At 43.5% G+C, this 27,549-nt stretch overlaps 2 protein-coding genes across 2 annotated transcripts; one reads left to right on the plus strand and one right to left on the minus strand.

Annotated features, from left to right (window-relative positions):
* Positions 1–12,539: 12,539 nt before the first annotated feature.
* Positions 12,540–15,200, minus strand: LOC110734097 (protein FAR-RED IMPAIRED RESPONSE 1-like). The gene is made up of 4 exons (XM_021914158.1): positions 14,871–15,200; positions 14,563–14,720; positions 12,726–13,884; positions 12,540–12,647 (listed from the first exon to the last, which is right to left on the minus strand). Exons 1-4 carry the CDS (start codon positions 15,198–15,200, stop codon positions 12,540–12,542), a joined length of 1,755 nt encoding a protein of 584 aa, XP_021769850.1.
* A 2,634-nt stretch (positions 15,201–17,834) lies between these two features.
* On the plus strand, positions 17,835–19,838 carry LOC110734105. The gene is made up of 5 exons (XM_021914166.1): positions 17,835–17,985; positions 18,385–18,533; positions 18,789–18,929; positions 18,990–19,279; positions 19,358–19,838. Exons 1-5 carry the CDS (start codon positions 17,835–17,837, stop codon positions 19,836–19,838), a joined length of 1,212 nt encoding a protein of 403 aa, XP_021769858.1.
* The last annotated feature ends 7,711 nt before the right edge of the window (positions 19,839–27,549 follow it).

Below are 27,549 nucleotides of genomic sequence, written 5' to 3' on the forward strand. Positions count from 1 at the left end.
TGACATTTTGGACTCTTTCTGCCTACCGCCTGCTCTGACAAGCCGACTACAAAGGATTTTCAGAACTTCATCAACCGTCCCTCGTTCAGGTAACCGTCGGTTCTCTTACTCTTAATTTTCTCTTTTATTCTTTTTTTGAAATGGCACCACGGAAGCACACGACACGACCTAGGTTAGTGATCAGCCGGTCACCGGGGACGGCTGAATCTAGGACTAGGAGTGCCGCCTGCCCTTTTTTGGACCCATCTTTGCCCTTTATACAAAGTCCGACTGTATCTGTGTCTATGCAGAGCATGATGGCCAGAACAAAAAAGACTGCCAGGATCTCAAATTCAGACGGCTCCTCCCACAGGGTGCCGATTAGTGAAACATCTGACCAGGCGCCAGATGTGGAAGTGAAACAAAGCGGCTTGAAAGCCGGCTGTTCTGAGGGAGGAATCAAAGTGACCCCTTCCCATTTCACAGTTGACAATTCTTCATTCTCTCCTGCTCCTTTTAAAGGAGAGGAGGCGGGCCCCTCCGGGAGAGGGGAGGAGTCGTCCTCTTCGGACTCGTCAGAGGACGATTCCGAGTCTAGCTCTTCTGGCCATGCTTCTCTGGACACAGAAGAGAAAAACAGTCGCCTGCAAGAGGCGAGACTTTCTCACGCAGTTGAGAAGGGGGACAATTGGGCGGAGCCATCCGCCTCTTACCGAGAGCAAAATACCCCCTACTACTGCACGGTACCTCGGGGCCGGATCACAGCCATGCAAGAGAAAGTGGAGAGCTTTATCGCAAAACACACAATGGGCCCTGACTTTTTAGTGTTTGTGCCGGATCCAGAAGACACAGTCGTCTGGCCGGCTGGTACCAGTTATGATAGCGCCTGCTTTGGCTGCTACGAGGCAGCCATCAAGGCCGGGCTGCGCTTCCCATTACATCCGGCTGTTCAGCGGATCTTGGATGGGTATGAGTTGGGGTTATGGCAGTTAGCCCCGAACTCCTGGGTCAACGTACTCGGCTATGTGGCCGGGTGCGAACTGCACGGGGTGGAGCCGAGCTTCGAGGCTTTCGCCCACATGAACTACCTCAGCCAGACCCCTAAGGCAGGCGGTACCGGCTGGTATCAATTGACGAGCCACAGGAGCTACCTCATGACGAGAGGTAAAGCAAACAAATGGAAGGACTGGCGGTGCACCTTCTTCATCATTGAGAGTTCAGACACAGAGCTGAACAAGCGCCTCAACAGGTGGAACAGGAATCCGCCCCTTCTTGCAGGCGGCCGCAGCATGCCGCCTGTTCCCCCCAAAGCTAAGAAAGAGATCCTGGATAAAGGACTCTTTAAAGTAGAGTCGAGGGTCGACTCTACTTCAGGGGTACGAGAGCAAGTACCCCTGCACTGCGTCCCGAGCTTCAAATGGCTCTATGACGAGTACTTTTTGGCCGCCTGTGGCCTCAGCAGTCGGTCCTCAAGAGGTAGTCGGCCTGTCGAATACTCTGCTGTTCCGTGCATTTTTGTTATAACTTTTATTAACTTTGCTGTTTGTTTTTGCAGCGGACGCTATGAGCAAAATTACCGCCTCCAAGACTGCGGCGGCCATGTTGCGGGCCTCCATCATGCAAAAAAGCTTCAACCGACTCCCCCAACAAGGGGGCACCCTTGGTGGGCTTCGAACCTTTCACCCTCTTTTTGGAGTTGTGTTTATGCATATACTGACTTTTTTCTTCTTTTTTAGACGGGCGCTCCAAGAGCTTCTTCTTCCCAACAGCCGGACCCCAAGGCCCGGAGGACGACTGTTGCGAGCTCTCCTGGTTCTGCCAGGAAACATGCGGCGGCTGAGAAACAGCCGGCCACTTCTTCTAAAACTCCAGCTGGGCCGCCTAGAAGTATGAAGTTGTCCTTGTAAATTTTAGACTTGCTCCCTTTTTTACTAGGTCTAATCCGTTTGTTTATGCTTGATGCAGCCGACCCTCAGGAACCTGACTTGGTAGAGGTGGCCAAGTCTATGATCAAGGCCGTCCCTCTAGCTGAAAGGGAGGCGGTCAGGGGTGTCGGCACCCTTGACCTAGACGGGATTGCAGGGGTCCTTGCTGAGGTATACTTAGCATATTTTTGAGTATTTGAATTCCAGGACGCCTGTTTTCTTTTTGTTTGGAAACTGACGCCTGTTCATTTTTACTTAGGCCCTGCTCCGAGTGAACGGCCTTCGCAAGCCGCTTAACCGGAAGAACAAAGAGGTAAAGGCTGCAAAAGCTATGGCCGCCTCTGACTGTGATAAGGCAATGTTTCAAATTGCCCAAAATGAAGTTCTGATCATTGATATTCTTTATTATCAGGCGCAGGCTACCGTCGCTATTCGGGCTCAGTTAGAGGCGGCCCAGAAGAGGAATGGCGAGCTGGAGGCGACCATCAACAACCTCAAGGCCGAGCTGAGACCTCTTTGCCACAAGATGTCCTCATACGAAGCCTTGGAGAAATCCTTGGCCAACGTAAAGGAACGCCTGGTGACCCAGGAGAAGAGTCTTACTCAGGAGCTCTCAGAAAAGGCCGAGCAAGAAAAGAAAGAGCTGGTCCGGGAGATGATGGAAGACTCTGCTCAAATCCAGCGCATGACTTGGGGCCGCCTCTTCCCCAATGCCGACTTTGCCTCATGGGAAAAAACGTACCGCCAGTGTTCTAACACATATAATCAAGAGATCCTGGCGGCTGCTGAGGAAGAGGCGTTGGAGGAAGCGTTGGAGGAGGAGGAGCCGGTAGTGGCGCTTGTGCCACTTGGGGGTAATGCATCAAAGAAGGATGCAGCTGAAGCCGAGTCCAGCAAGAAGAGTGCTAACCAGGCGGCAGCTACTAATATTGAAGATCTGCCCCCTTCTTAAGCTTTATTTCTTTCCACGGCCTGCGTGCCGTTTGTTTTGTATTTACCCGGCCAGGGGGCCGGGGCTCTGAATATTTTGCCGGTCTTTGATGACCGGTTTCTTTTTAATGAATTTTTTGTTTTGCTTCAAATTTGTTTAAGTATTGAATATTCTGATATCCAATTGTACATTATACTGACTGTTTTACATGGCCGATAGTTGCAGACATGTACGAATAGTTAGTCACGCCGCCTATGCCCCTAGACGACTGGTTGTCTGTTTCCAGGATAGACGATCAGTCGGCCATTTATCCAATCGGTATTCGAACCATTTTAAAGACTGGATCCCCTTTAGGTAGGCGGTCCTGTCATTTGTAAAATTTACCAAGTAGGAAAGTGGTTTGACCAAGTAAACATGATTGTTACCTAGTTGCCAAGTAACTGAGTAGTAGAGGTATCAAGCGGTTGGTACCGGTTGTTCCCCTTTATTCGCCAATGTTTGTTGGCTTTTAACTTAGGTTGTTAACCTAGCAGGAGTAGTGGTTGAGAGTCCCTGTTTGCTAAAAATAGGCGGACGACTCATACCTTTTAGGCTCCATACTAAGTTTGAGGGAGTGACTAAAGTCAACATAGGAGTTACTTAGTCTCCGTCACACTGTAGCTTGAGTAGTAAAGGCAACAGGCGGCGGAGGCCGGCTGAACCTTTTGATTCGCCAATGTTTGTTGGCTATTAACCCGAGTGGTTACCTAGTAGGAATAGGGGTTTGAGTGCCCCTGTTCGCCAAAAAACAGGCGGTCTACTCAAACCTTTTAGGTTCCATACTAAGTTTGAGGGAGTAACTATGAGTTAACGTTGGTGTTACTCAGTCGCCGTCACTCTTGCTTGAGAATTAGAGGTACCAGGCGGCGGAGGCCGGCTAGACCCCTTGATTCGCCAATGTTTGTTGGCTATTAACTCAAGAGGTACCCCCTGCATTTATCCCAAGTAATACAGGCGGTCATCTGACTCAGATGTCAACTGCTACCACTGGTTTGGTTAGTGATACAGTTATCCTTGTCTCAAAATCGGCTACGTGGTTGCCCTTGGGAGCAGTCGTATAGGTGTCGTGTAATTAGTTTATAGAGCAATGTTCCACCCAAAAGGGAGCTTCTCTCTGCGACGAATTTCATCCGGAGGGATGCCACCGGACGCCTGCTATGATGTTGGGACAGGTCGTATTAGTTTTGAAGATTTGATCAGTTGGCTTGGCGCCTGGTCTGATCATTCGGCCTGTGGCCTTGGTTAGTTCTTGGTGAACGTAGGTGCTAAGTAAAAGGAGGGTAGCCGCCTGTTAGGCACAGGGTCGGCCAGGCCCTAATCTTTTTTAGCTAAGTATAAGGGGGGTGGCTGTGTGTTTGGAACCAGTCGGCCCTCTTCTATGGAGAGTAGCCGACTATATGTCCAGACGGCATGCCCTTATGGTGAGTAAAATACTCGATGGAGAGTAGCCGACTGTAAAGGTACATGCGGCATGCCCCTCTGAAAATAGAGTAAAACTCAATGGAGAGTAGCCAACTGTAAAGGTACAGGCGGCATGCCCCTCTGAAGATAGAGTAAAGTACTCAATGGAGAGTAGCCGACTGTAAAGGTACAGACGGCTTGCCCCTCTGAAGAGAGTAAAATACTCAATGGAGAGTAGCCGACTGTAAAGGTACAGACGACATGCCTCTCTTAAGTAAGAATTTAAACATGGATAGTAGCCGACTATTTGTTAGTAGGCGTGCCCCTCTTAGTACAAAATTGAATATTAAGTGCAAACTTTTATTAAGTAGCCCTTGATTATTTACATCATTCAAAAGAAATATTTCTTAAGATTATCTACATTCCAAGTTCGAGGCAACGGTTGTCCGTCTGGTGTTTCCAGCCAGTAGGTACCGTCCCTGACCTCTTCACAGATTCGGTAGGGTCCTTCCCAGTTGGGAGTTAGTTTTCCAGACTCATTAGCCCTACCAACCGCTTCCATTTTTCTAAGTACAAAGTCCCCCACTTTGAGTGGACGCCTGTGTACTTTTTTGTTGTATGATCTAGTCATTCTCAGGCGGTAAATTTCATGGCGCAAGACAGCATTGCCCCTCCTTTCAGGAAGTGAGTCTAATGCCAGGCGCATGGCTTCCCAGTTTGCCTCTTCGTCATATAGCATTACTCGAAGAGTCGGCTTGTAGTGTTCTATTGGAAGAACAACTTCCGCACCATAAGTTAGGAGGAATGGAGTTTCTCCAGTCGCCCCTTTTTCAGTCGTCCTAATGGCCCAGAGAACATGTGGTAATTCATCCGCCCATAGGCCGCCTGCTCGTTCAATCTTTTTCTTGAGACCGTCTGAGATTATTTTATTAAAGGCTTCTACCTAGCCGTTTGCTTGTGGACGGCCGATAGATGCAAAGTAGTGTGCAATTCCTTGGTCACCCAACCAGCTTTTGAGAACAGGCGTCTCAAATAGGGGACCATTATCAAAAACCATAGACATGGGAACCCCGAACCGAGTGATGACATTTTTCCAAATGAATGAAATTACATCCTTCGTCTTGATTCCCTTTACAGCCTCCGCCTCTACCCATTTAGTGAAGTAGTCGACGGCAACAAGTATGTACCTCCTTCCGCCTGTATGGGAAGCACAGTAACCAGAGTGAAGATCGTCTAGTATCTCTCGTCCCTTTTCTGGAGTAACACACTTTAAGAAGGGTTGAAGGTACCCCCTTTTGTGAAGTTCTCCCTTTATTATTTCAAAACTGGTTGCTCGTTTTTTCAGTGCTGCCGCCTGTTGATGATCATCCGGCAGGGTACCATTTTGCCAGATATGCCCTGATTGGATCCATCCAGGTTGAGCTTCTGTCTAGGATTCCAATAGGGTCTTCCTCGATGCTTCTCTTCTCCATTACTTCCCAAAAAACAGTTCGAGGAGTATCAGAGGAGGCGGATGATGCTAATTTTGACAGTGCATCCGCCTGGTTGTTTTCTGATCTCGGCACTTGGATCAGATGGAAATCCTCAAGGGAGCCGACTGCTTGTCGGACCGCCTGTAAATACTTGATCATGGCCGGATGGGTTGCTTCATATTCGCCATTGTACTGACTCACTATCAATTGTGAATCGGAACAGGCGTCTATTTTTCTTGCCCCTGCCGCCTTGCACATGCGGATTCCAGCTAGTAAAGCTTCATATTCTGCCTCATTGTTTGAGGCCTGCAAACTGAAGCGTAGAGCATACTCGTACCTGTCGCCCTCTGGCGACTGACATATGACGCCTGCTCCACAGCCATTTGAAGTAGAGCTTCCGTCCACATATACCTTCCAGACTTGGTCTGGAACTTGAGAGTCAGGGGGACGAGTCATCTCAACAATAAAGTCAGCAAAGGCTTGCCCCTTCACTACTTTTCTAGGCTCGAAAGTAACTTCGAGGCTCTGAATTTCTATGGCCCATTTGATCATTCGGCCTGACGACTCCATGATGGTCAGTGGCCGCTTGATAGGTTGGTCTGTATACACGACGACTGCATGTGCCAAAAAGTAGGGCTTCAATTTTTTAACAGCCATGAAGAGTGCAAGACCAAATTTCTCCACTAAGGGATACCTCAACTCGGCATTTTTCAGTACGTGACTGACAAAGTAGACCGGGAGCTGACATCCGTCTCTTTCAGCAAGGAGAACAGCGCTTAACGCATGATCAGAGACGGCCAGGTACATGTAGAGTACTTCTTTGGGCAAAGGGCTGACCAGCCTCGGCAAGGAATGCAAGTGAACTTTCAATTTCTGGAAGGCGGCCTCAGCATCCGGCCCCCATTCAAACCTTGCCTTTTTCTTAATTGCCTGGAAAAAGTATACGCATTTGTCGCCTGATCGGCTTAGAAATCTTCCCAAGGCCGCCAGACAACCTGTTAACTTCTGAACCTCTCGGATGGTACGAGGCGACTACATGTCAATGACCGCCTGCACCTTCTCAGGGTTCGCCTCTATTCCTCTCTGATTGATAAGGAATCCGAGAAATTTCCCAGACTCAACTCCAAAGACACATTTCTTGGGATTGAGCATGACATGGTGTCGCCTGAGTGTGGCGAAAGTTTCTCGGAGGTCCGACAGATGATCTTTCTGAAGTTTAGTCTTGACAATCATATCATCAATGTATTCCTTGACGTTTCTCCCAATCTGATCAAAGAACAAAGTGTTTATCATTCGCTGGAAGGTAGCCGGGGCATTCTTAAGACCAAACGGCATGACCGTGTAACAGTATAATCCCTGATCAGTGACGAAGGCCGTCTTCTCCTGATCTTTCTTCCATAAAGGAATTTGATGGAAACCAGAGTAGGCGTCCATAAAGCTCATCAAAGCATGGACGGCTGTTGAGTCGACCAGGTTATCAATTTTAGGCAGAGGGTAACTGTCTTTGGGGCACGCCTTGTTTAAGTCTGTGTAGTCTACACACATTCGCTAGGTGCCATTCGGCTTTTTAACAAGCACCACATTTGCAACCCAGTCTGGGAAGTAACATTGCCGAATGAACCCTGCATCAAGTAATTTTTTAACTTCGGCGGCTGCTGCCTGACTTATTTCTTCGCCATGGTTCCGCTTCTTCTGCCGTACCGGCTTCTTTTTCGGATCCACGGCCAGTTTATGTACCGCCAGGTCAGGACTAATGCCTGGCATTTCATGGACTTCGAATGCAAAGATGTCCTTGTATTCTTTCAATAGTTTGTGAAAGTCGTCACCTAGGACTCTTAGAGCAGTCGTCCCAACTTTGACTGTTCGGTCAGGACGTGAGTCGTCTAGGATCAGGTCCGTATGCTCACCAGCTGGCTGAGGGCGGAATTCATCCGACCGCTCCTCTGCCAATGATTGCTATTTTCTGTCCTTTCGTGCGGTCCCTGTCTGGGATGCCTTTCTCTTCTTGCCGCCTGCTTCTTGAACAGGCGCACTCTCCTTGACATTGTCAAGGTCTGTTTGTCCACCACTTGACCCAGTGGCCATAACAGTGGGCTTGACATCCGAGAGATAGCACTCTCGGGCCATCCTCTGATCTCCCCTTAGGGACCCGACTGTTCCATTATCCCTCTTAAACTTGAGCAACATAAGAGATGGGATTATAACAGCCTTGGAATTATTTAGGGTTGGTCGTCCCAGAATCATGTTGTAGGCCGAGAGTTCTTTTACTACCAGGAACCGGACTACCATGTGTCGTCCTTCCCCTTTTTCGCCCATGCGGATGGGTAAATCCACTCGTCCCACTAGGTGGACGACTCCTCCTCCAAACCCTACTAAAGGGTGGGATGCCGGATGTATGCAATCAGTCTGATATTTTAGTTTCGACAGACATTTGCTACTGATGAGATCTGAGGAGCTTCCGGTATCTATGAGGATTCAGCGAACTCTCTGGTTGGCCACTTTACATTCAATAACGATAGGGTCGTCATGCGGCCCTCTTACCCCTCCTAGATCTTCTTCAGTAATGACAATCTCAGGAAATGAATATTTGGAGGGCCGTTCTTGGTGAACGAAATTTACATCTAACCGCCTGATATTGTCTTTGTTGCCCCTAATAGTGGGGCCGCCTCCTGAGAAGCCGCCTGCAATGGTGTAGACGACTGCATCATCTGTATCGGAGCTGTCGGCCTGTTGATTCTTTTTGGCCGACTGCTTTTTTGAGGAAGTGTTCCCCGTAGATTTCTTGACATAAGTGTCAAGATCACCTTGCTCAACCAGGCGGTCCAGATACCGCATGAGACTGATGCAGTCATTGGTGTGATGACCAACATCTTCATGATAAGCACATAATTTTTCTTGGTTCCGGTTGTTTGCAGAACCCTTCATGGGGAACGGCTTCTCAATTGAGATCCGTCCCTTGATTTCTTTTAGGATAAACTGGTTATCCTTGTTAAACGCATACTTTGGGGAGTATGGTTTGAATTCTTTTTTCTTTTTCTGGGCCGGCTGTTTAGAGGAATCAGCCGCCCAGACCTCTTTTCTCTTCTCATCTTTGTTTGACGACTGTTTCTGTCGTCCTTCTCTTTTGTCGGACCTTTTTCCGTCCGACTGTTTTACCGTACAAAGATCAGTCGCCTGTATATAGGCTTCCGCTTCAATCAAGGCCTCTTGAAGAGTCGCCACCCTCTTTCGGACCAAATCAAATTTGAAGGTTGACCCGTCCTTGAGACCTCTGAAAAAGTCAGTATAGGCTACTTCATCCGGTAACCCTTGAATCTGTATTCTCATCAGGTTAAACCGCCTGATGTAAGAACGAAGCCCCTCCTTCTCGCCCTGCTGAATTGTTCCTAAATCAAGGGTCGTCTTCTTCGCAGGGATGTTCATGGCGAAGTTGGAGGTGAATAAGTAAGCAAGCGTCCTGAAGTTATTTACACAACCAGTCGGCAGGTTTCCGAACCATTGTTGTGTGATTCCTTTGAGAGTCGCTGGGAAACACTTGCACCAGGTGGGATCATCCAACCCTTGAAGGTACATCAGGTTGGTGAAGGCCATAAGATGGTCTTCTGGGTTAGTAGTGCCGTCATAGGCGCCTACTAATACATTTTTCACTTTTGTCGGCTGAGCGGCTTCAGTAATTTCTTTGGAGAAGGCCGACGTCTGTTCACCAAGTCTAAGCAACCGTAGCTGCCAGTCCATAGGTTGGACGTTTTTTGCTGTATGTCCACCAAACGGAGGTGGCTGTAAAAAATACTGTTGTTGCGGCACAAACGGTAAGTTTGGTACCGCCTGGTCGCTATGAAAGCCGTACTGACGGGAGGTGCCGTCTGACTGACTCTCATGATACGACTGCGTATGCCTCATTGAGGTATTTCGCAGACTTTCTTGGAAGTTTGAAGTAGAGGCCAACTCTGACAATCGGTCACTCTTCTTCTGCTCTAGCAGTAGCCGAGCGTCTGTGTATGATTTCCTCGACCCGTCCGCCTGAATATGACGAACAGGTTTCCTATTTCCTGGAGTAGGAAAACGGTATTTTGTGAAATCAAAGGCAGTCGGCTCCCGCTTCCTAGATTTAGGATGAGGAGTCGCCTCTCGCCCTTGAACTGGCTTCCTCTTCAGTGAAGTGGAAGGTTTCTTAGCCGACTGCTCCTTGTCCGGAGCAGGCGGCTTCTTGTTGATCAACTCTTGAATTTCTCCCTTGAAGTCCCTCATGAAGGTCATGAGTTCGTTCCTTGTGATGGGAGCAGACCCATCAGTCGGCTGCTGCCGAACAGGCGGTGCGCCTGCTGGCTCACTTCCAGTTTGAAGATGTTCCCGTTCCCTCCTTTCGGTATGACGGGTACGTCGGGCCCTTAGGGTCCCGTCTGAAGCTGTGTGAGCTTCAACTTCAAATTCACTCTCAGTATCGTGGTCCGACTGAACTTGAGGGTCGTCTAGGGGACGCCTCTCTTCAGGAGTCGGTACAGACTTGGATGCCATCTCAGAAGTACTCTCCCCACAGACGGCGCCAAATGTTTCGGGGTTTTCTGATGTCCTGCGGGAGAGTTACAATTCCGAGACTGGAACCGGACGCCTGTACCTGCAAAACAACGGAGGCTCCTGGTGGTGGGAGCTCCGCCTCCAACGGTCAAGTTAGTACTTGATTAAGGAGTAATTAATGCGGAAATTAAAGTGATTGGGTCTCTCTAGGTGAGAGTGTTTAATGTAGGTAATCTGCTTTGTTAGCGTGATCAGCCTGTTATCTCTGTAATCCCCCCTTAATGAGGATTAAGGGAGGTATTTATAACCTTGGGAAACGTGCCAATCCTAGGTTTAGGTTAACCTAGGGCTGATTGGGCTTCCCTCGGAAGTTGGGCGTGGGTGGCCGGTTTCTCCATTAGGCATGGAGTATGCCACGTGTCATGACATAATAGGTCCAAGGTGGACGAATAAGCGCGTGCCACGTGGCAAGCCCTGACAGTTCCAACTGGGGGACACTTGGCAGGACCTGATTGGCCCACGTGGCGCATTCCGATTGGTGGGAGCAAAAATCCCCTAATCATGTGCAGAGTACGGTCTAGACCGCACCAAACCGCAAAGCAAATTGCAATTTTGCGGTTTGGTGCGGTTTGCGATTTGGAAATTACGGTGCGGTTTTCAAATTTGACCAAACCGCGGTTTTGCGGTTTGGTGCGGTTTCAAAAAAATTTCAAACCAAACCGCACCACAAACCGCAATTTAATGCAAAGTCTCTTATATGGAAAGAAGACTCTTATATTGTATTTATATGTACTGAATTGTGTGGGTCATTATTAAGAAAACCAAAGTTTTTCTTTCTTATTACTCTCCGTTTCTTGTGCTTTGGAGTTGTAATGGAGTGGTTGTGGTTTACTTAATGATTTTGCTCCAAGTTTGCCTTGGCATGTTATTGGGTCAGTATTAACATTGAAGTAAAGCACTACTTTATTGAATTATTTGCATAGTTGTACAATTTCCAAGTAAAAATTTCATAACAAAAGATTAGCAAATAATCATTATTTGTGAGGTAAAAAATTATGGAAAAACCGCAAACCGCACCGCACCGCACCAAACCGTATTTTGCGGTGCGGTTTGGTACGGTTTGTATCGAATTGCGGTTTGGTGCGGTTTGAAAAAATCACAAACCGCAATTTTGCGGTTTAGTGCGGTTTCAGATCCAAACCGCACCGCGCACAGCCCTAAATGTGGATTGATGTTTAGCGGTGAATTGATTACAATATTTGCAAGTGGATTCCACTCAACTCAATTTTTTCATTAATTTAATTTGTTGCTTTACATCTAAACTACACTTAGTTATCAATTAGTCGTTTGCATTAATTTGTCTTCCCGCTTAAATCTAATATATAATTGTAGAGTCATTTTTTAACTTTTCACCACAACACTTTAAACTCTAAATCCTCAATTTTTGTCAACTTTACCTTTTTTTTAGGAAAAGAAAAAAAAAACTACTAATTTTAATTTCCATCGTAACTTCCTATTTCATGACTTCTGCTAAACAAATTCAATAACTTTCACTATCATATTTACACAAATAAATTAATAATATTGTATGAAGTAGTAATAAAAAACATTGATATATACGATTAATATATTCCGTGCTTTAGCACGAGTACACTCTAGTTGTATCTAATTTATTAGTGCAATTACTTTTCAATGAGAGATGTGGGAGTTATAATAATAATAATAATAATAATAATAATAATAATAATAATAATAATAATAATAATAATAATCAACAATAAATATATGTCCTTGTTGGATCTGTAAATTCGATTTTATTCTATAAATCTCTACAGGGCCTCTAGCCATGGAAGGGAGGATGGATTCAGAACATGGTAAGCTAATTACTTGTCTCATTACCTTGAGGCAGATTACTTCATGGGAGGAAAGGGGGAGAAAAAAACAATTAATAACAACAGCAATAAATATATGTCACTACTATCATGTGTAGAAGCAATGATATCTCTGCAGATAAACTAGTACGGAGTATAAAGCTCGAGACACGTTCAGTTCAACAATTAAACTCAGATAGAGTCACAGACCATTAGCCATATCATGAATATGTTTCAAACAATACAATCATAGCATAAGTTTAATATAAATACGACCAAATCATACTCTTAGTTGTATACAAAAGTAGAGGTCCGAATAACACCACAACAAAGTAAGTTAACGCCATAGTGTAGCAAAATAAATGGAGCAGTATCCAAGTAATTACTAAACATAATCCTCCATCTTTCAGTTGTCGTACGAGTTGTCTGACTCACTGTGTTCTTCAATCCAGTCAGGATCTACACAATCCTCATACACATCGCTAAGCTGACGTGTTGATCTTTTTCTTTTACCCTGAAAAGAATGTGAAAAAAGTTTAATTCCTTGAAGTAAAATGATTAAGAGCCACAAAAAAGTAGATGCAACACTAACCTCTACCACCAGATTAGTTTTCTGGTTATTGGCAGATTGTTTCTTAGTCTTGTATCTGGTCTCCTGTGAACTCTTGTACCTTGACCCTTTAGGCCTGCCACGAGGCTTCTTGCGTGTGATAGGATCCTTGATTTGTACACCCGATGATGGTGTCTGGGCTTGGGTTCCCACCTGGTTTGATCCTTTTTCTGAGGGAGGTAAGGATGGGAGTGCTACTTGCTTTTCAAGGAAGGTTTTCCTACTCTCTTTAACATTCAAACGCAGCTGGTTCAGACTTCCCATGACCATCTCAATAGTGTCAGCATCGTCTACTGCACAAACCTCGTCACAAATATCTTCGAACTCCCTCATCAGTTTACGGTGCTGCTGCACATGTGGTTGGTCACCTGGATCATGGTAGGCAACTTTAACTCGGGTATGCTTTCGAGGTATATCTTTCCTCCACCTATCAAGCACGTATTTATTGGGAATATCAACAACACCATTCAAGTCAAAAACACGTATAACATGCTTGCACAATATACCAAATGTCTCGAATTTGCGGCAATCACAACAGACCTCCTTACTCTCATGATCAAATATCACACGGATTATACGCTTCCTGTCAGTAATAACGTCCTCACTCTTGCCTTCTGGTATAATCCAAACCCGGTCCTCTAGTTCATACTCCGTCTTATTGTTCCCAATATCTCGCCTCTCATTGGTGTTACAATACCCCATCCTAGCACACTCCTTCTGTACTTCCTCAAACTTAGCATCAGTGTATATTTCCTGGAAAAATTTCTCTAGTTTAAAACCATTAACAAGCCTCCTAAGGTATTCGCCACATCTTGCATCAGCATCCAATTCCGCTTTTACACGCTTCCACATCGCCCGAGTATATTTCTCAAGAAATTCATGTAGTTGCGTAGTTCTGTTAACAAAGCCATCGAAAAATCTATTTATGCTCTCCACACGTTGCGTTGTCTTCATTCCAGCCCAAAAATACTCCTTCATAAAAGCCGGAATCCACATATGCCTTTCCTCAAACAGATCACACAACCAGTCATTACCTTGTAGATGATACTTCACAATTAATGCATGCCATCGGGCCTCGAATTCCTCGCAGGTAAAGCTCTCATATATGAGAGTCTTTAATGGGCTCTTAAAATAAGCATAGCTGGAACAACACATGAATTCAGCAAAAAGCATATACAACCAAAACACTATAATACCAATTACAAAACATAAAATCAATGCAAAATCAAATATGAAATGGGAAAGCATATAAAGGAGGTCAATTTGATACCACAATTACATAAACAGATCAGGCTATGAACTCCCAGGTAGAACAGAATCATAAAGAAGATTGATCGATCACCATACTGAGTACTCAATATTTAACTTAATCAATTACATACCAAAACCAACATATACAACCAAAACACTATATTATCAATTACAGAGCATAAAATCAATGCATATAAAAGAGGTCAATTTGGTACCACAATTACATAAACAATTCAGGCTATGTACTCCTAGGTATATTGGTGAATCAGAAACAAGATTGATCAAATATTTATCTTAATCAACTCAATACCAAAACCAGCATATAAACACTAAACCCTATAGTAAAAATTAACATTAAATGAATGCACAATCAAATATGAAATAGAATAGCAGATAAGGATGGCAAATTAGCACCACCGTTACATAAACAGATCCAGGTTTATGAACTAGTAGGTATATCAGAATCACAAACAACATTGATCACCATACAGACTACAAAATTTATCTTAAAAAGAACTCAATTCTTAAAACAAAACAACATAAATGAAATCACAATGCGTATACTTACTCTTTACACTTGCCCAACTTCTCTGGAATTTTCCTCATGATGTGCCAAATACACCACCGATGGCGAGAAGAGGACATCACAACTTCCAAGGGCTTCCTCATAGCGGTTGCTTGGTCTGTCAATATAGCACCCGGGGGTTTGCCCATACAAGCTAACCACTGTGTAAAAATCCATAAGAACGTGTCAGAATTTTCATGTGATACTAAGGCATACCCCAAGAGTAGGGATTGGCCATGATGATTGACCCCCACAAAATTGGCGAAGGGGAGCTCATATTTATTTGTAAGGTATGTTGCATCAAAGCAAACAACATCCCCAAACTCCTCGTAAGCTACCCGGCTCCTAGAATCAACCCAAAGAACATCCTTCAAACGGCCTTCCTCATCTAATTGATGAGCATTAAAAAAATTTTGATTATCTGCTTGCATCCGATCAAAGTACGCCATCATGGCAGCGGCATCACCACCTTCCATTTTCAAACGTCTTTCCTTGTAAACCTCGTGCTGAAGGTCTTTAACTGTTGGAAAATTATCAACATCAACCATTTTAGTACCCATACAGCCATGGATTTGTGTTACAGGAACTCCTTCATAATAGTCCATTAACTTCTTCTTCACCTTTGAAGTATAATTCTTCATTCAGTATTCTTTTACTAATTTGGACTTGGTAGGACATAAGTCGTGGGTGTGGTCTAGAACAACAGTCCTCAATACCCACTCGCCTTGCGAATTCACACTTGCATATATTCTAGCCTCACATTCACATTTCTTGGAAGTCCTATTCCCCCGATTTAGTTCATTTTCTCCAATTTCCCCATTCACTACAGCTCTTGTACCACACACTTCCATAGCTTTCTCCCTCTTCTTGGCTTCCCTCCTAGCCCTCATATCAGGGGGGCCCCAACTCTCACATCGCCAATTAATCGCCCTCCTCTCCTTATCCTTGGTGTACGACCCTGATGGACGAGTTACACCAAAGCCATGTTGCTCTGCATATTCTTTATAATAGCTTTCAACATCCTCCCAACTCTTAAACACCATCCCAACTCTTGGTGGTTCAACGGTAGAGTAGACACAAATCTTGTTGGTGGACACAATAGTTTCCACAGTCTCAAGAGTTTTCACCGGAGATGTTAAAGAAAGGCCATACTGACTACATTGGGTGAGCTGGACATAAGGTGTTAAGCAATCCAAAGATGATGGGACTTCAGTTTCAACATGACTATCATGTACAAGACTCTGATTAGACATATTGACCTCATTCACCAAACCAGAATCCAGGCAAACAATTTCAGCTTCCATGGTACACCAACTTTTGAGGGTCGACAGCTCACAGCTTCACAAAACCATATAAAAAGCCAATTTCTTAATCAAAACAACAATTTCACTGAAATTGCAAATTATTTACCAATATAAGCATTTCATTGAAAGGAATGGTGTCCTTCGAACAAGTGTATTATTCTGATAGCGGGTTAAGAATTATTAGAAAGCTAATATATTTAGCAAGGTCAAGTGATCGGAATGCTTGGGTGGAGGCCGTTCTGATCAGTAATATTAATGTATAATTAATATTACAGCTTAATCTAGACTGAACTCTTCGGGTCACACCCTAGCAAATATACGAACCAACTCGACGAATTAATTTTGATAAGCCTTCTTATCATGGGTTGAGAGAAGCATTTTAGGGTGTGTTTTGATGCTTTATATGTACTTTTGTTAGCTTTTGTGAGTTTTGGGCTGTGATCTCACTTATGTGCAAAAGGCGGGATTTATGAGTATAAGTGAGTGAGTGAGCTCGGGAACCAATGAAGAGTTATGTAAGAAGGATGGACCTTGGCTCGTGATTTGAGAGTTGTGATGGAGCATGGAAGAGCAAGGAAGAAAGCTTGAGGAAAAGGTGAAGCAAAGCAAGAAGAAGAAGCAAGGAAAGAAGGCGAAAACAGCAGGAACCGCTGCCAGGGCCGCTGGCAGCGGGTATACCAGAGTGAGGGGCTGTCAGAGCAGCTGCCAGCGGGTCCAGAGCAGCTGGCAGCGGCTCTGGCAGAAATTCGGGCTGTTTTGGTTAATTTTCAGCAATTTGGCTTTGTTTTGGCTCGTGTTTTAGATATTATTTTATTATTATTATTGTGTTATGTTATTAAAATATAGAAACATATAAATAGCTTAGTTTTAATTAAGTTTGAAGTGAGAAAAGGAGAATTAAGTCTTGAGAAAAAAAGCTTTCTAGGGTTTTCTTGGAATTTTCAGAATTCTTTGTTTTGGAATTAGAATCCATGGAAGCTTAATCTTTCGGATTCTTGGTTAAAGATTGAAGCTTTTAGCTACGAATTGTGAGATCTTTCTTCTCTTAATATCTATTGAATATATATTGTTCCTTGAATTAATTTCATGATTTGCTTTAATCAATTGCTAGGTTAGAATTATTGGATTCGCTTGCATCTAATTAATCTTTCCAAAGTAGCAACTTTAGGTTATTGATGCATGCTTTTGGTTGATAACTTGAAGAGGGAATAATATTATTGAAGAAATTAGACCGCTTGTGTTAATTTATTCAATCCTTGTTGATTTCTCCGTTTATTTTCTTCTTGTGGATAATTTAGAGCGCTTGTCTTGAATTGTGCATTGGAAAGGGTTAGAAAGGAGCGCTTTGCTATTTCTAACTATTTATGAGAATTTAGAATCTAGGAATTCTACAACAAGGTGTTCAATAGAGCTTGATTGAGGAGACTTCTATGATCAATTTGTATGTTCATTAGTGGATTTCGCATAACCAAGACCGTTCTTCTCATTGATTACCTATTCATTACGTTCGTTGTTCTTACTTAGTTCATTTATCATCATTGCTCGTGAAAACCCCCCTCGTTACTTAGGTTACTACCGTCCTAGAGTATTTCCACTTAGGTTTCCAGTTATTAGTCCCTTTTTCCCTGTGGATTCGAACTCAACTTCCCTAACTACGTTTATTTGCAGTTAGCTTAGTTGTGATATTTTTGGTTGCATACGACTGAGGCACACCAAATTTTGGCGCCGTTGCCGGGGACTTAGGCGTTACCGTTTAATTGTTTATCTTAGTAGAATTTATTTTAGGATTGTTCTTAGCTATTTTTTTTTTCTTTGTTTGTTCGCTAGGGTATGATAAGTACCCGTTCTGCTAACAAAGAAGTTTTGCAGTTTGATCCAGAAATTGAAAGAAATATTTCCAGGTTGCGAAGAGAGGCAAGAACAAACCCCAGTGAATCAACATACATCTTCAACATTCAAGAAGAGGAAGTGATGGCAGAAAATCGAACACTGAGAGAGCTAACAGCTCCTAACTTGAACCAACAGCCGTTGTGCATCGCATATCAGCAGTTGGAGGAAGGTGCTAATGTTGAGATCAAATCTGGTCTAATTCATCTATTGCCGGCATTCCATGGCATGAAGGGTGAAGATCCAAATAAACATCTGGCAGAATTTCATGTGGTATGTACTAGCATGAAACCGATTGGGATGACTGATGAGCAAATTCAGTTGAGAGCATTTCCTTTTTCTCTCAAAGATGCAGCGAAGGATTGGTTTTATTATCTTCCCCCAGGGAGCATAACAAATTGGGCAGGTTTGAAGAAGTGTTTCTTAGAGAAGTATTACCCAGCCACTATTTCTGCAAGCCTTAAGAAAGCTATCAGCAATGTGGATCAGAAGGAAGATGAGTCCTTGTATGAGTATTGGGAGAGATTCAAGAGATTGTGTGCTAGTTGTCCGTACCATGGGTATTCCGATCAAGACCTCATCCTATACTTCTATGGAGGTCTAACAGATGATGATTTGAGGATGGTGAATGCAGCAAGTGGTGGAGGGCTAGTGAATAAGACTCCAGGAGATGCAACTAGGCTGATTGCAGAGCTAGCAGAGAATTCTAGGCAGTTCAGTCAGAGAACTCCCACGCGCCGGGTGAATGCAGCAAATTCAAATACAACTGAGTTAGAGAGTCAAGTAGCTGATTTGACTTCTATGATGCGTGAGTTCATGGTGAACTCAAGGAATCCACATCAACTGAATGCTTGTGGTTTATGCACCTCCACAGGACATCCCACTGATGCATGTCCTCAATTACAAGAGGAACAGAATGAGCAGGCCAATGCAATGGGTTTCCAAGGGCAAGGTCCTCAGAGAAGATATGATCCATATTCGAATACATACAATCCAGGATGGAGGGATCATCCAAATTTGAGATATGGGAATTCCCAGGGGAACCAACAACAACAGCAAAATGCTCAAGGCCAGCAGCAATATCAGCAATATAGGGCACCATTGGCCAAACCTCAAGGCCAAAGCTCAAATTCGAATGATATGTCAACTGATGAAATGATTAGATCACTAACTTCTAATGTTTCTACTATGCAGCAAAACATGGTGCAATTCCAGCAAGAGACCAAATCCAGTATTCAGAATTTGGAAAGTCAAGTGAGTCAAATTTCAAGTGCAGTGAGCAGACTTGAAGCTAAGGATTCGGGAAAACTTCCATCTCAAACGGAGTTGAATCCTAAGCAACAAGCCAACGCTATTACATTGAGAAATGGCAAGGAGCTGAAAGAGACTGAAATTGCAACTAAGAGGGCTGAAGAGTTGATTGGAGCTGAGGAGAAGGAAGTGGAACATGAAGCTGTAGCAAATCCTCCCACTTTTCCATCTTATGAACCCACACCACCTTTTCCCGAAGCTTTGAAAGAAACAAAGAGGTATGAGAAAGACAAAGACATCTATGAAACATTCAGCAAGTGTGAGGTAAACATTCCCCTTTTGAATTTAATAAAAAGTGTTCCTCGATTTGCTAAATTTTTGAAAGAACTGTGTACTATAAAGAGGAAGCACAGGTTAGGAGGGAAGGAAAAAGTGAAAGTGAGTGCTCATGTTTCTGCAGTTTTCCAAAAGAAACTTCCTGAAAAATGTAGTGATCCTGGTATGTTTACTGTTCCAGTTACAATAGGGGACACCACTTTTCATAGAGCTATGTTGGATTTGGGTGCATCAATTAATGTTATTCCATATTCCCTGTTTAAATCTTTAAAACTTGGACCTTTACATGGAACTGGGGTAGTGATTCAGTTAGCGGATAGGTCTAATGTGTATCCTAAGGGGGTGGTGGAAGATGTGTTGGTTAAGGTTGATGGTTTGATTTTTCCTGCTGACTTTTATGTGCTTGACATGGAACATGACAAACAAGCAGTCCCCATCTTGTTAGGAAGACCTTTCTTGAAGACTGCTAAAACAAAATCGATGTGTCTACCGGTTCCTTGACTATGGAGGTTGATGGGAAAGCAATTGGGTATAACATTTATGATTCCATAAAGTATCCTGTCAACACTCATTCTTTATGTTCTCTTAATGTTGTCGATCCAATGGTGCATGATGTTCCTAACAATCATCGTGGGGATGAGTTCCTCACACCTATAACTAATGTTGTATCTGGTGATTTCTTGGATTTCTCTATGCCTACTAATGTGCAGGTGAAGGTGGGGGAATTGAATGAACATTCCAAGCTTCCACCTATACCACCAGGTTCAACAATCGGCCCGTCTGCAATTCCGGGCAAGAAATTGTCCCATTTATACCACAAAGCAAAGAATAGGTTGTGGCATGACAAGATGATTGCTAGGAAGAAGGTTAAAGTCGGTGAAAAAGTACTCCTATATCAATCCCGACTTAGATTATTTCCGGGAAAACTTCGGTCCCGTTGGGAGGGCCCTTTTCAAGTGGTGAATGTATATCCGCATGGAGCAGTTGAAATTCAAAGCCTCGAGACCGATAAGATTTTCAAAGTCAATGGCCAAAGGCTCAAACCCTACTTCGAGGGTTTCAAAACCGAGAACGTGGAGTGCATCGATCTCTACGAGCCATCAATGGAGTAGCGAAGTGGGATGAGCCGCGTCGAGCCAACGACGTAAAACAAAGGCGCTAATCGGGAGGCAACCCGATCGAAAACTCTTCCCCATTACTTTTCGTAGTTTAGTTTTTATTTTTTTCGTGTGATGTGAAGAGTGTTTTTATTGTTTTTGTGTAGGTGGAGGCCTTGGGAGCAATTTTTATGCGCGAAACGCAGCAAAAACAGAGCAAAACAGAGACAAGGGGGGCCTTCCCTGCAGAAGCCGCTGGCAGCTGCTCTGCAGCCGCTACCAGCGGGTCTTCTTGCAGCCCAAACCCCTTTGTTTCTGTCCCAGCCGCTGGTAGCTGCTCCTGAGCCGCTGCCAGCGGGCCCCCCCTCTACGTTTTGTTAATTTCAAAAAAAAAAAAAAAAAAAAAAAAAAAAAAAAAAAAAAAAAAATCACCAAAATCTGCCAGAGCCGCTGGCAGCGGGCCTCAAGCCGCTACCAGCGGCTCCTACAGCTCTCCCCGATTTTTTTTTCCCCTTATTTCCCCTTTTCCAACTCCAACTTCATTATCCCCCAATTCACATAAACCCTTACTCCTTTTCTTCTCCTTCTCTCTACTCATTCATTCCCCTACTCCAATTATACCAAATTCCTACCAATTTCCCTTTCCCAAATCTTCATCTTTCATCAAATTCTCAATTCCCATCACAATTTCACCTAAGGTTTACCATTTTTCTTGATTTCAATTGTGAAATTGAGTTGGTTGTGTGGAATTGCAAGCTTAATTTATTTTCATTGAAGGTGAAGGTGAAGGTGCAAGTGAACATATTCCTTTTTATAGCCATGGGTAGAGACAACAAGAGGTCTAAAGAATCATCTCCATCAAGACCCTCAAGGGGCAAGAAGCAAGGGGCTTCTTCAAGTCAAGGGGAGGCACCTCCATTGCCTCAAGGGGATGGTTTCATGGGTGTTCGGTTGCATTCCAAGGAGAAGGGCGTATGGACTAAGCTTCAACAACCCCGACGAACGGTGCAATGCACCAAGTTCTTTGACTTAGAAGCTTTACAAGAGCTAGAGATGGAGGAAGGAGTGCGGCTCTTGCTAAGGAACGTGGGTCTCGAGAATTTCATGACCAAATGCGCTCCCACCTATGTCAGGTATACATATGAATTCCTTTCAACGCTTACTAAAGGACGTGAACAAATATCCTTTAATTTGAACAATAGGAATTATGTGATGTCTTATGATGATTTGCGTATGGCATTTGGTTGGGATGCACCCCCATTGGTGAACCGTTGGGGTGATTATAGCACGTACTCGTCCCGAACATTTTGGAGGGCTATAACTGGTTGTGAAGTTGACCCTCATGGTGATCATAGCTTCAAAATCACCCACCCATGCCTTAGACTGGTGCATAGGTTTATATCGTCCACTATTCTATGCCAAGGGGAGGCCACTAAGGTCCCCAAAGTCACATTGTCGTATTTGTGGGCGATGACCCCTGAAGGTGTCGGTACGCCCAATTGGGTGGAGATTTTTGTTGATAGTTGTGTAAAGGTGAAGTCCAACTCCAGTGGCCATATTAGTATGGGTGGCATGGTCTCTTTGCTAGCCTGTTATTTGAATGTTCCACCCCCTGAGGATCTTGTGCCAGTAGACTCGACATACTTGACATATAACATCATGACTCTGGTCAAGATCGGTTTATTATCGCGTTCCCCCGTCGCCGGTAGTTATTTCTGGCGATACGGACCGCAGGGTTTGAACTATTTGAGACTTCCTCGTCCCGAGGGACGAGCATTACCTTTTGGCCCTACTGCTGCAGACTTTTTCCTTCCGCCCGACCCGGATGTTGCTCCTTATTTGGGAGATGCTGAAATCATAGTTGAGAACATGGGAGAGGAGAATCCCGATGTTCATATGGGCGGAGAGTTTGTTGATGAGGAAGGGGGTGAGGATGCTGCTGGAGTGCAGCACGATGATTGGCCTCGATGGAGGGCTGATGTGGATGATAGACTAGAGGAGGTGTGCGATGGGATGCACGAGCTGCTTGCATATCAAAGAAGCATGAGTCGGTTTTACACCACTCAGTATCCGCAGTATGAGCCTCCAACTGAGGCGTTCATGGATCATTTGGCATCCCGTGCTTTGCGTCGTTCCGAGAGGCGTGCTTCTCGGGGCGATGCCGGCTCTTCTGGCTCTGGAGGTCCCTCTCATTGAGATGGTAACGATTTTCTTCCTTTTCCCTTACTTTTGGTTTCATTGTAGTTGTTCTTGCATCGAGGACAATGCTTCATTCAAGTAGGGGGGGGGGGGGAAGAAATTCTTGCATATATTCTTTGAATTTTGTATAGTTATCTTGATTTCATGTTTTGTATAACTATCTTAATTGTGGTTCAATGAAGCAAGCTTGAAAAAAAAAAAACAGAAAAAAGTAAAAAAAAAAAAAAAAGAAAGAAAGAAAAAAAGAAAAAGAAACCCGCTAAGTCGAAAACCTGAAAAGGCGGCTTAGGCAAAAATGGGGGCCCGGTTAGGTTGAAAACCCGAAAGGGCGACCTAAGCAAAAAAGTGGCTAATGAGTGGGTGAGAAAGTGAGATTTGGAAAAAGATGAGAGGCTAGGATGAAAACCCGAAAGGGCTCCTAGGCAAAATGAGAGAAAAAAGAGAGAAATGTTCATGAATTTGATTTTTCAAGGAAATTTCGCATCTATTTGCCGGAGTCGGTGTCATAAGGGGAGGAGATATAAGGAGGTGTCGGGGTAGGTTTCATCTTGGTGATTTTGGGAGATAGTTGAGATTTTGGGGGAATTTGTTGATCATCTTAGGAATTTGAGAGCATGAGTTGTTTGTTTTCACTCTTGAATGTGGAAGTGTTTTTATGAGATTTTTGGTTAAGTTGAGTTTTTGTTTGCCCAATTTTATCAAAAATTTCATTTCTTTAGGCGGTTGAGAATATTCATACTCATGGCTATGCGTTTATCGTTCCAAGTTGATTTTGGGGATGAATTGATAAATAAGAAAAAAGGGAGATTCAAAGTGTGAAGTATGGGGGAGTGTGATTGTGATTGGTTGATAAGTACTAGGATGTTTTGTTGAGTTTGAGTGCATAGAGCTAGTTTGATTCCACCATCTTCTGTTTTGAACCTTAGTGAGGAGGATGTGTTTTATTCTCTAAGTTTACTCGAGGGCGAGTAAAGGTTCAAGCATGGGGGAATTTGATAAGCCTTCTTATCATGGGTTGAGAGAAGCATTTTAGGGTGTGTTTTGATGCTTTATATGTACTTTTGTTAGCTTTTGTGAGTTTTGGGCTGTGATCTCACTTATGTGCAAAAGGCGGGATTTATGAGTATAAGTGAGTGAGTGAGCTCGGGAACCAATGAAGAGTTATGTAAGAAGGATGGACCTTGGCTCGTGATTTGAGAGTTGTGATGGAGCATGGAAGAGCAAGGAAGAAAGCTTGAGGAAAAGGTGAAGCAAAGCAAGAAGAAGAAGCAAGGAAAGAAGGCGAAAACAGCAGGAACCGCTGCCAGGGCCGCTGGCAGCTGCCCAGAGCCGCTGGCAGCGGGTATACCAGAGTGAGGGGCTGTCAGAGCAGCTGCCAGCGGGTCCAGAGCAGCTGGCAGCGGCTCTGGCAGAAATTCGGGCTGTTTTGGTTAATTTTCAGCAATTTGGCTTTGTTTTGGCTCGTGTTTTAGATATTATTTTATTATTATTATTGTGTTATGTTATTAAAATATAGAAACATATAAATAGCTTAGTTTTAATTAAGTTTGAAGTGAGAAAAGGAGAATTAAGTCTTGAGAAAAAAAGCTTTCTAGGGTTTTCTTGGAATTTTCAGAATTCTTTGTTTTGGAATTAGAATCCATGGAAGCTTAATCTTTCGGATTCTTGGTTAAAGATTGAAGCTTTTAGCTACGAATTGTGAGATCTTTCTTCTCTTAATATCTATTGAATATATATTGTTCCTTGAATTAATTTCATGATTTGCTTTAATCAATTGCTAGGTTAGAATTATTGGATTCGCTTGCATCTAATTAATCTTTCCAAAGTAGCAACTTTAGGTTATTGATGCATGCTTTTGGTTGATAACTTGAAGAGGGAATAATATTATTGAAGAAATTAGACCGCTTGTGTTAATTTATTCAATCCTTGTTGATTTCTCCGTTTATTTTCTTCTTGTGGATAATTTAGAGCGCTTGTCTTGAATTGTGCATTGGAAAGGGTTAGAAAGGAGCGCTTTGCTATTTCTAACTATTTATGAGAATTTAGAATCTAGGAATTCTACAACAAGGTGTTCAATAGAGCTTGATTGAGGAGACTTCTATGATCAATTTGTATGTTCATTAGTGGATTTCGCATAACCAAGACCGTTCTTCTCATTGATTACCTATTCATTACGTTCGTTGTTCTTACTTAGTTCATTTATCATCATTGCTCGTGAAAACCCCCCTCGTTACTTAGGTTACTACCGTCCTAGAGTATTTCCACTTAGGTTTCCAGTTATTAGTCCCTTTTTCCCTGTGGATTCGAACTCGACTTCCCTAACTACGTTTATTTGCAGTTAGCTTAGTTGTGATATTTTTGGTTGCATACGACTGAGGCACACCAAATTTAGAAGAAATTTATTCGTCGCCCAAGTATTAAATATTAAGACGTCGGAAATTCGAGCTTAGAGCGTCGAAACCAAGCGTCGGAAGTTGAGTCAAAATAATAAAAGACGAGACACGAAAATAATAAATCAACAAGACCAAAATACCCCTAGCATCGGAATGCCCCGAGCAAACCGAGTGCTAGGGGCATTTGGTATAGCATGGTGGCTAGCATGCGCACCAAGCCGAGCATAGGCTGGCTGGTGCGTGCCAGCACACCAATGCTAACACAGCATGCTAGCCATGCTGGGCCAACGTGCGCAAGGTGCAAGGCACTCAGCTAGCAGCCCGCATCATTGATGCGCGGCTTGCTGGCCGAGTGCGCAAGTAGCCCGCACAAGCAAGTGCTGGGCGTGCTAGGTAAGAAGCGCAAGCAGCCCGCACAAGCAAGTGCTGGGCGTGCTAGGCCAGCAGCGCCAAGCAGCCCGCACGCTTGTGCTGGCCTGCTGGCAGCCGCACTTGGCAGCCCACCTTGGGTTGCCTTGGTGCCCAAGTGTGGCGCCATGTGGATCATTGTGAGGGGAAGCTTGAGGCATGAGGTGGCGGTTTTTGGAGAGGGACTGGGGAGAAAATTTGGTCCCCCCCTCCTCCAAATGGTCCTCACCTAACCTCTCTCATGAGCTTGCCACTTGTTAATTTATTAATAGTTTGATTATTTATTTTATTTTAGCTTTAAAATAAAATGGAAAAATCAAATTCTCCCACATTGATGGGAGAGCTTTTTCACTCTCAAGTTTTCCCTATGAATACCCAAGTTGGGGTATTGGGAAAATCACTTGAGTGAGAGTTGAAAAAGGCATCACCATTGTGAAAACCTTAAAACTCATTTAATCACTCGGGTTTTGGTCGGACCTTGCTAACTCCAAGGTAGCGGACCTAAAAGTCGGTGTTCGTCCTTTGTGGGTGGATATCGTTGGAGGCTCTCGTGTGAGCGTAGCTAAAGCTTTCAAGTAAGAGCCCATTAGGTCGGGCGAAGCACGCGACAAAAGGTAAATTACGATTCTACCCTTTTATGTTTATTTGTTATGCTTTATGGTTTTATTATATGCGAGTGGTTCTTTGGGCCAGGGTCGTTTCCGCGGTAAGTTGGACTTACCAAACCCCAACAGCGGTATCGGAGCCATGCTCGTTTATTTTTAAAATCATAATATTTTTCAAGGTGTTTTTTATGGCTTATTTTTTCTGGTTTAAGTTGCTAATTAGATTAGTAGCTCGTATTATCTATTTAACCTCATATTTAAGCTACCTTCAGCCTCTAACCAAGATTTCGACTCAAAAATAGTGAATTTTGGGTGGAAAACATGTTCTGGAAATGGTTTTATCCTTTTAGGGGGCAGGTTTTTAGCCAAAAAACGACCAGAAATGCTATTTTCGAGAGTTTTTTCGTTTTTACGAAAAATTTTAAGTCTTTCTAACCTTGAAAATTAATTGCATATTTATTGTGGTTATGTAATTGGTTCAATACATATTTTATATGCAATTTTAAACCTCTTTAGGCATGGTTACTTGGTAGTAATTTGTGCTTGAATGTTTGGTTTTATTTTTTTTTCACATAATTGCAAACTAATTGCATTAAGTGTGAAATTGTTGTTCTTTGAGGCTTCCAAAGTTCCAAGTATTAAAGATTCAATCTTTAATTATGTTAAGTGATTGAAACTTTATATTACTAAATTCCATGAATTTTTGCTAAACTTTGTTGATTTAATCAGTTTTTTAGTTAATTGGAATCATAAAGTTTGAAACTTTGTGATAGAAAAATTGTTTATCTTCATATTGAAAGATGTAATTTTTCAAGGATTAAAAAGTATTAATGTTGGAATTTTTATTGAATTTATGTTCATTTTTCCAACTTTCTCTTATTTTGTCAAAAACTCAAAGTTAATTAAAATTAATTAAATTAAAACTAAGTATTTGCCCTATTATTTTTGTTGCACCAAGTTAAACCAATTTAATTAAAGAATGGTTCTTGGGAATTATTTTGGTTGCATGCACTTTAAAAATTTTATTTGAGTTGGACTTATTTAAATTTTAATTTTTCTCATTAAAATTAGTTCTAAAATTAATTTAGAATTAATTTCGAAAGTCACGCAAAATTTTGGGGATCAAATCCCGAGGCTAATGGCACTCAATACAAGGCATGAACGCCCTTGGCTAGCTGGGCTGCTATGCAGCCCGCATGTGGCTGCCATGCCCTGTGCGTGCAGCCATTGTGTGGCTTGTGCGCACGGCTGCAAGCAGCAGCAGAATCAGCGCAGCACAGCGTGCGTGTGTGCGTGCGTGTGTGCTGTGTTGCGTGCACTTGGGGCCGCTGTGGCGCGGTGATGCGGGGCACTAGCACATGGTGCATCGTTTATACTTGGTGCATGTATTATGTAATTAGGGGTATGCGTAGACGTTGCTCGCGAAGCAATCTAGTGCAATGAATTCGTTCAACATGGCTATTAAGGGCCACGTTTTTATGTGTGAAAGTTCGCTGATGTGGGCGGTGTA

The sequence above is a fragment of the Chenopodium quinoa genome, unplaced genomic scaffold, assembly GCF_001683475.1.
Source record: "Chenopodium quinoa cultivar QQ74 unplaced genomic scaffold, ASM168347v1, whole genome shotgun sequence".
Lineage (NCBI taxonomy): Eukaryota > Viridiplantae > Streptophyta > Magnoliopsida > Caryophyllales > Amaranthaceae > Chenopodium > Chenopodium quinoa.

Coding starts and splice junctions, on each gene's coding strand:
- LOC110734097 (XM_021914158.1), bottom strand. CDS start 15,200: ATGAAGAATTATACTTCAAAGGTGAAGAAGAAGTTAATGGACTATTAT. Junction 14,721..14,870: donor ACGAGGAGTTTGGGGATGTT/GTTTGCTTTGAT, acceptor ATTTTTACACAG/TGGTTAGCTTGTATGGGCAA. Junction 12,648..12,725: donor AAACTAATCTGGTGGTAGAG/GTTAGTGTTGCA, acceptor CATTCTTTTCAG/GGTAAAAGAAAAAGATCAAC.
- LOC110734105 (XM_021914166.1), top strand. CDS start 17,835: ATGGCAGAAAATCGAACACTGAGAGAGCTAACAGCTCCTAACTTGAAC. Junction 18,930..18,989: donor TTAGATCACTAACTTCTAAT/GTTTCTACTATG, acceptor TCCAGTATTCAG/AATTTGGAAAGTCAAGTGAG. Junction 19,280..19,357: donor GCTTTGAAAGAAACAAAGAG/GTATGAGAAAGA, acceptor TTTAATAAAAAG/TGTTCCTCGATTTGCTAAAT.